Source organism: Scatophagus argus, chromosome 14 (assembly GCF_020382885.2).
Source record: "Scatophagus argus isolate fScaArg1 chromosome 14, fScaArg1.pri, whole genome shotgun sequence".
NCBI classification, from domain to species: Eukaryota; Metazoa; Chordata; class Actinopteri; family Scatophagidae; genus Scatophagus; species Scatophagus argus.
Window position 1 is genome coordinate 5,368,168 of NC_058506.1, and position 8,314 is coordinate 5,376,481.

The 8,314-nt window shown below is 43.5% G+C and overlaps 1 protein-coding gene across 2 annotated transcripts; it reads left to right on the forward strand.

Moving 5' to 3' along the window:
- The first annotated feature begins 3,288 nt into the window (after positions 1–3,288).
- On the forward strand, positions 3,289–7,798 carry hspb1 (heat shock protein, alpha-crystallin-related, 1). Of its 2 annotated transcripts, XR_006845268.1 has the most exons (4): positions 3,289–3,788; positions 6,375–6,438; positions 7,081–7,302; positions 7,385–7,798. XR_006845268.1 is itself a non-coding variant. In XM_046411414.1 (3 exons), exons 1-3 carry the CDS (start codon positions 3,398–3,400, stop codon positions 7,235–7,237), a joined length of 612 nt encoding a protein of 203 aa, XP_046267370.1. In that variant the 5' UTR covers positions 3,289–3,397; the 3' UTR covers positions 7,238–7,798. The 2 variants fall into 2 exon arrangements, 1 of the variants encoding a protein (XP_046267370.1); XM_046411414.1 differs by having other exon boundaries at positions 7,081–7,798.
- The last annotated feature ends 516 nt before the right edge of the window (positions 7,799–8,314 follow it).

The window sequence follows — 8,314 nt, forward strand, 5'->3', positions numbered from 1 at the left end:
TGTATAGATGTAAACTCTCTTAAGTTCTGGCTTTGTAAACTATGCACTGTATATCCCATCTAGTTTGAAGAGGCTTGTTTCGCATGATGCATCAGGAGAGACTTGCTGCTCAGAGGACCTGGCTGAAATGGAAGGTGCCAGGGTGCATCTGCCACCACCCCCCCTCCCCCGTACACAGTGTCAGCCACCTGCATACAAGGGCGAATGGGAAGGGGGGGGCGACTATGTATTATGTACGATTACTCTCTTCCCTGTTTAAATTATTATGTTGATTCTGCTGTATGTATGTGTGTCTGCTCGTGTGTGTGTATGCGTGTGTGTACCTCCTCTGCAGTGATCAACGAGGTAATTATTTATGTGTACACTGCTGCAGCCTGCACCTCAGACTGCTGTATGGTACTGTACAGGAAAACTGTCTGGAAAATTCTTCATACCCACTTTTGTGTTGATCATTGCTATTTATAAATCTACTGTATTTATTATGTTATTTATTGGGGTATTTATTATTTAATTGATCATTTTTAAGCAGTTGGATCCTGCTTTGAAGATGACATTGCTGCAAATGTATTCCCATTTGAAAATTGTATATGTTCATGTTTTCCATGAAATGGGTTTCTTACAGCGGTGAAAGCTTTCTGTCGGGTGAATATTCACTGCTGTGTGTTTAGGATGCTCTGATTTTAGCCAGTGGAACCGAGTCCTCACCCAGAGTTACTCCCACTGCTGCCATTATGGCACCCCTGGCCTATTGTAACTCTTCATTTTAATGCAAACTATCGTGGCTCCGCCTGTGCTGAAGAGGGAAGGATCGGCCTCAAACATAGCCAAAACATCTCCCTGTGATTAGAGGAGAGTCTCTTATTCTACTCTACTATATGTTTCCAGCCACTACATAGTCAGTGGGCCAATGGTGCAGTCCTTTGCATTATGGGCCGCACCATCTTTCTGTGCCCCACAGCCCCTTTAGTATGATAAAAACAAACTGGCGATACAATCAGGGATCACCCTAAGTCTTCCTTACCGCTTGTCCAGTCTCATGTCGCTCACCCTGTGTTACATTCCCAGTGTAACCAGACTTAACCCAACTATGATACTCAGCAAACTTGTTAATTTATTCCAAGTATAGCAATGCCCCTTTTGATTCCACAAGTCATTCTTTGTAGTGTACAAGTTATTAAACCTGACAATAAACAAAAACTAATGGGGTACTAATTATATTCTGATTTTCTTCTTTTACCTTCTAACTTCAGGTCAAGCATTATGCAACTGTTGTGCAGTTATTTGACTACAGATGGGGTGAGAACTGGTGAGAACATCCCAGCTGCTGATGCTCATGACTGAAACATGAAAAGAATGTGAAAAAAAAATGTAGCCACAACTAGCCAAGCTGTAGCAACCTCCAGTCAAAGGGGAAGATGTGGTCTATTTTAGAGACTATGCACTTCTACTTTGATACACTGTAACCCTAAGAGATTATATATATATATATATATGCTCATTTCAATATGAACTGAAATAATAGGCTAATTAGGACAGGTTATTGTGGACGCTGACAGGCAAGTCAGAAAGTGCCACAGCTGCTTGTCATAGTCACTATGTGCTGTCCAACTGGCGATGTCTACCAGTATAAGACAAATTGTGTTACACCACTGTTGGACTTCCTGGCCAGTGACTGTAACTCTAAAAACTGCAGACCTCACATGGGGACCCCAAGTCTGTGAGCCAATGGAAAGACAGTAGCGTGAGAGTCTACTTTACGACTTTAGGGTCCCCACAAATGAGAAAAGCAACGTCCTTTTCTGCCACAAAAGAATCAAAGTAAAACACCCTATATTTTTACAGTCAATTAGACTCATTTTTGCTCACAGATTACTCACAGATCCAGTATTACTGGAAAATATCATATTGAGTTTCTATATTTTAATTATATATTACAGAATTCATTAAAAGCAAACACCACTGCTAGCAACAAAAGAGGGAGAGAGAGCAGTGGATGTTCTAAGTTTGAATCCAGGGGCTAAATTACATATCTGTTTCACATAGTTTTATAGAAGCATCATAAATATAAGATTCTCCAACAGGCACATCAACATCACCTCCAGGTTATTCTTTTATTAAATCTAGTAGTCAGATATGAACTATTATAACTATGCAAGCGAACCTTGAACCAGCTTTGAGGAGTCTGTGGGAGGCCGTGAACACTCTGATTCACGTCACAGCTGGATCCAGTAAGCTCAGGGTGACAGGGTGCGATGCAGAAGCCTCTTCCAAAATCCCAACATCTCATGAGAGCATCAGTGAAAGATTGGAACACCACACACAGTGGCAATAACAATCTGTCAGACTGTCAGTAACTTTGAGAAACCACAGCTTATGAGCTCCCGGTGCGTGACGTTAATGACATGCAGGTTTCAGAAAACGTCACACACGGGTTAGACTAAATATTCTTCCTCCTCTGCTTCTCCACCATATCCTCCTTACTGTCATAAGTGACCTCAGGGTGAGAAGAAGAATGAAAGATCACCCAAAAGTTTTTTGGCTTTTAAATCTTAATTATGTACTGTGTGTGTGTGTGTGTGTGTGTGTGTGTGTGTGTGGATGTGTACTCCTGTAGTTGTGGGTACAAAAATCTGTTTACACAGTCACATTGAGAGGTCCTGCCTTATGGGGACAAAATGCAAGTTTCCACAAGGTAAATCATTAAGTGTTAGGATGAAGAGTTGTTTTAAGGTTAGGTTAAGTAAGGGTTAGGATTAGGCAGGTAATGTTTATTATTATGGTTATTTGGTGATTGAGCCTCCAGGAAATGATTGTAAGTCTATGTAATGTCCCCAAAGTGATGGAAACACGGCTGTGTGTGTGTGTGTGTGTGCGGTGTCCATTTGTATCCATGTCACAAGCTGACATTCCACTGTGCATTTAATATGAGGCTGTTAATAGCATGGCAGTGCCTGTCCTGTATGTCACATCATGGCCTATACAGAGCCATATTACAAATAGCATGTTAGTCTTACCTAAATCTGAGTTAGCAAGTACCCAGCAGGCCAGGCTGACTTCCAAGCAGCCTTCCAGATACTTCTGGTCCTTTTGGACATCCAGAGAGGGGAGGGCAACCTGCACTGGGCAGCTGCTACTGGGGAGGGCCTTCCTGTTGGATTCCATTCGAGTGCTACGTCTGCCACAAATAGATATTCTAGTACTTTCCACAAACATGTTGGGGGAGTGAGCTGGGGGGCTTGAGACAGAAGGGAGGGATCTTCAGAAAGGGGTGGTGTCAGTGTGTATAAAAGCTCTGAGCTGAGAGGCAGACAGCACGTTGGGAAAACATTTTCAGAGAGGCCAAGGGGCTCTTCATCTGCATCCAGCAACACTCCTCTGCCACCTAAACACAGCAGTCATGACCGAGAGACGTATTCCTTTCACTCTGCTCCGCACCCCGAGCTGGGACCCATTCCGTGACTGGCATCAGCACAGCCGCATCTTCGACCAGGCTTTCGGCATGCCCGCCCTGCCTGAGGACTTCACCACATTCCCCAGCACCCACTGGCCGGGGTACATGCGACCCTCCTTCATGACACCAGACACGGCCCTCGTGATGCCCCATTCCAGTATGATGTATCCGGGTGCCACGATGGCCCAGCAGGCTCGTGCCCTGTCCCGGCAGATGAGCAGCGGCATGTCAGAGATCAAGCAGACCCAAGATAACTGGGCGGTATCCCTTGATGTCAAGCACTTCTCACCCGAGGAGCTTGTGGTGAAGACCAAAGACGGTGTGGTGGAAATCACTGGTGAGCACTGCTTTCCACTTCAGCAATCACCTGTTTGTACTAAACCGTGCAGCGTAGTACTATAGTATTTTCATAACCCCTTTGACTAAAATCCTGTGGTGTTGAAGGTAATTTACTGTTAGGAAGAGAAAGTCTTTCACTGGAGCACTCAATCTAACAGCAAAGCAATAACAACTAAACTGTGCATCGATACAGGACAGCAGCTTTGGCAATGTCTCACTTGGTGTACTCAGGTTTGCCCTGTATAAAGGAAACTGAACAATGTAGAACAAAAAGACAGAAGATAAAAGGCAAGAATACTTTTTGCTGTCTCAAGCACAAGGCAGCATTGCTGCAGAGTTACATAATATCTTGAGACAATGGACTGAGTTTCAGTGCACTGGAGGGTGGGGGCTTTTGGCTGCACGCCTGCAAGATGCATAATACACAATTCAACATGTGGGACTTACTTTCGCAGCACAACACAGTGCAGAAACTGCTTTATGACACAGCCAGTCTCATTTCTTTCACACTTGTGAAAAGCCAAAGCAAACCTGGAGGAAAGTGTGTGGAATGGATCATAGAATGGCTTAGCTTTCTGAGGCCTTGAGCTCCCTTTTCTCTGAGTCTTTCTTCAGCCTTATGATCTACCATTTCACAAAGACTCACACACCCTAACAGAGTGGGGGAGGGGGGCATTACTCATCCAGTGTGTCTTTTACTTTAAAAGGACTGCTGGATTGTCCGGGTCCAGGGTCCAGAGCCTGGCTATGGTCAATATCTCAATGCTGAGAGACCAAAGATAAACAAAGAACGGGATTCAGTCCAAGTGGAATTTGTCACCTCATGTTTCTCATATGTCATCATGAAACAAGCAAGGTATTTTTAAAGGTGATATCTGATATCATCGGCTTCTATGAAGAGTTCAGCTTCTTTATGCAACAGCCCTCTTCTTAGTCCTTTTCAAGAACTAATGTCAATCCATGTGGATGAAAGGCCTTTTTGGACCAGCCACACCAGCAGTGTCGTCCCAATTTAAAAGGGGACAGCTCCCTGAGGACAGCAACCATTATCAGCCTGTTGTCATAACAAACATGTTCCTGTACTGAAGCCAGAATGAGGGGCAATGTTTCAACATCTCAGACAGCCATCTCAAAGCCTAAGAGGGACTGACAGGACTGGTACAGCTGTGCATATGCACATGTACATGGAAAAAATACCAGAAGCCAAAGTCAACAAAATAGCACAATAACTGTACTATTTACAATACATACATTACTAAAACATGTTCCTAACCCCATCCACTCGTCTACTGAGATGCTCAACTCTCACCCGAAGCCCAACCAGCTTTCTCTGCATAACTTTAAGCAAACTTAAGACTCAAACCCTAATATTTCAAAAAAGCATCACATATTTTGGCTTTGTATCCCGAAGAACATTAAAACTATGGCATTTGGCGGATCAAACACAAGACAAACATGGTATAGTAGCAAAGTCACAAGTTATTAGATTAAAGGGAAAGTTCACCCTAAAATCAAAAGTATATATTTTTCCTCTTACCTGTAGGGCTGTTTATCCCTCTAGAATAGGTTGTTTTGGTGTGAGTTGAGTTTTAGAGATATCAACTGTGGAGATTTGCCTCCTCTTAAATACTAGATGACACTTCACTTGTGATGCTCACCCCAGCATTGATGTCTCAATATCTCCTTCCAATAGCCCAGTTATTCATAATAATCTACAGACCATTGCAACAGTTTCCCGTAAGACCTATTTTCTTTCTTCTGAACTACTGAGCTACACCCACCAACTGTATCACTGCACAGGAAAAGACGTGCATCTACTCATGGGCAAGAAGCTTGTGACCGTGGACAGCATGGGGTGTAGACATGACATGGCTGAGCTGTAACATTAGCTAGCTTAGTTAGTTAGCCTCTTATCCTGTCTGCAGAATGACACTGCTTTGGGTATCACAAGTCGAGTACCCGAGTATTTAGTTTGATTATACTGAACACAAGGAAGACATCCCTAGAGCCAATATCTCCAAAAATCTGCAACTCACGTAAAAACAATCCAGATGGGTACATAGCACTACAGGTAAGGTTGATTTTTAATCATGGTTGCTGTTGTGCATAATGATTCAGTGTAATGCTTTTTAGAGAAATACTTGAGCTGTGATTGGTTAGACCTGTGTATCACTGCCATGTCAATTCTAAATGCAAAAGAACTGGTGAACATCATCTAAATGTTGAGAATCCTCCAAATATTGCATTTTAAAGCAAGTTCTAGATAGTTACAATAACGGGCATAAGGTATAAAAGTTCTTGCACCCACCATTTTCTCAGTGTACATGTGTGCATGAGGTGAGTCACAGGCAATATTTGCAATAAGAATGTATATAAAACTCAAGAAATGGTATAAAATTATGGATGAGACAGTGTGAACATTTTGCCTGAAACAGGAACTCATATCCGTTCCACACCAGGCAGTCACTCCATCTACTTGTGCTGTGTTCCTCAAGCAGCTTTGTGACTCCCTTATTACTTTTGTTTTCATATAATATTCATTTAAGGCAATATTCAAATAAAAGTATGTTGTCTGCGTCCTCAGGTAAGCATGAGGAGAGGAAGGACGAGCACGGCTTTGTGTCCAGGACATTCACCAGGAAATACACGTGAGTGGCACAATGTTTTAAAGTTCATTAATTATCACTGAATAGGCTTCGAGAGTAAAAAGGAAGACATTTTTTTTCATAGATCACTTATGAAAAGTATGTAGTTCAGCTTAAAGAAAGCTACTGGCAATGTAACATGTCAACAACTCACTTCAAACTAACAGAATTTATATTAAAAATGGTTTGTTGTGGCTGTTTGATGGTGGCTTTGCAGTCAATTTTCATGGATGAAATGAATTTCTCAGCCTGGCTTCAGATTCCTGTGATTTCTTTAATGTGGCTTTTCTGCCGTGAGTCTCTTTGGTTTTGGGTTGGTCCGGCCTGTGGAGAGCTGGCTGCAGCTGATAGCTAAATTTCATGCTCTGAAAAGCAGCAGCAGCCTCCACCTCCCCGTGCTCTTCCCTCCTCCGTCTGAGTTTTCAGCTTCATAGGGCTCTGCTGCCATCCAGGGGCCGTCACACAGAGTGAGAAGACAAACTGGGCTTGTCTCAGATCAGATTTTACCCCGTGAAGGGACTGATGCTTCAGTCAGTCATTGTTTAAGTAGTGGTAGGATGCTTTTGTCAAAACCGGAACTCTTTGTAAATTTACTGAGGTGGTTTTACTTGTAATCTGATCGAGTTTTTTTGTGCTCCCTTCCAGCCTCCCCCCATCAGCCAACGTTGAGAAGGTGGCGTCCTCCCTGTCTCCGGACGGCGTGCTGACCGTGGAGGCTCCTTTGATCCCACCGGCCATCGAGTCCTCAGAGACCACAATACCTGTCAAAGTGGACGACAAAAGCGGCGTGGTGAAGAAGTAGGAAGAAGAGCAGCGTAGTGTCTCACACACAGGCACGAATCAGCACTTTATTTCTACAACATGTTTCCATAAAGGTGAGGAAGCGGCTTAGGCAAAGCAGGCTTGTTCACAGGCAGGAGAGAGGGAAGCAAGGGCAATCCCTTGCTTCCCTCTCTCCCCTCTGTCTCTGGTAATGAGCCAACCCCAGCTGAGTGCACTGTGTAAACACATCTGCACCAGTGCCATATGCCTGCTCAGTCTGCTGTAATTACACTCTTCGTCTGAATATGGGAAATCTCGGCTTAGCCTCACTCACAGCTTTCTGTCTGCCTCTCTTACACACACATGCACCTTTCTCATTTCTGTTGATTAAGTGCCCTTCACTATGTCGCTGCAGTCACACGAAAGACAACAGTAAAGCAAACTGTAATGGCAGTGATCTTGTAAATGAAAGAACGCAGGAGAGTGTGTGCGCTGCTTCTCTGAGTGCTGAACAAAATGTGGTCTCTCCGGCCTGGTTTTATCTGCAGTTTTTTGAACAAGCTATTCAGTCATGCAAACACAGAATAAAGAACAAACAACACTTTGAGTCTCTTCTTTTTTAAAATTCAGAACTGTTCTGTCTGCATTCTGATGACATGAGAGTTTCTGAGGTCTTCCTCTTCATGGAAGTGGCGTCTTGCAGCAGCTGCTGTGATCTGTGTGTTTCTTGAAATAGACAGGAAGATAATAACTAAATGGAAATGCAAAGCTTCTTAATGCTTGCTGTCTCAAATCAATTATTAATGTGATGGTCATCCATGCAAAAGAGAGCAAGAGAAACATGTCAGCGGCCACGAGTGAAGCAGGCAGCACATGACAGACAAGTTTCTTCATCAGTGTTGCTGCTGTTTGCCATTGGACATTTAAGAATAGCGCCCCCATCGGGCCTTGTAGGAGTCAAACACAATGTTATGGGGAAGCATGGTGATTGTATATTTGTTGTGGGTACCACAAGGGGCGCTGTGGTCATTTAGGCCATCCAAGGTATAAATGTAATGGGAAATTGAGGGCCATCAGGTGTTGTGTGACCCCGGAAGGTCAAACGGTTTTTTTTTTG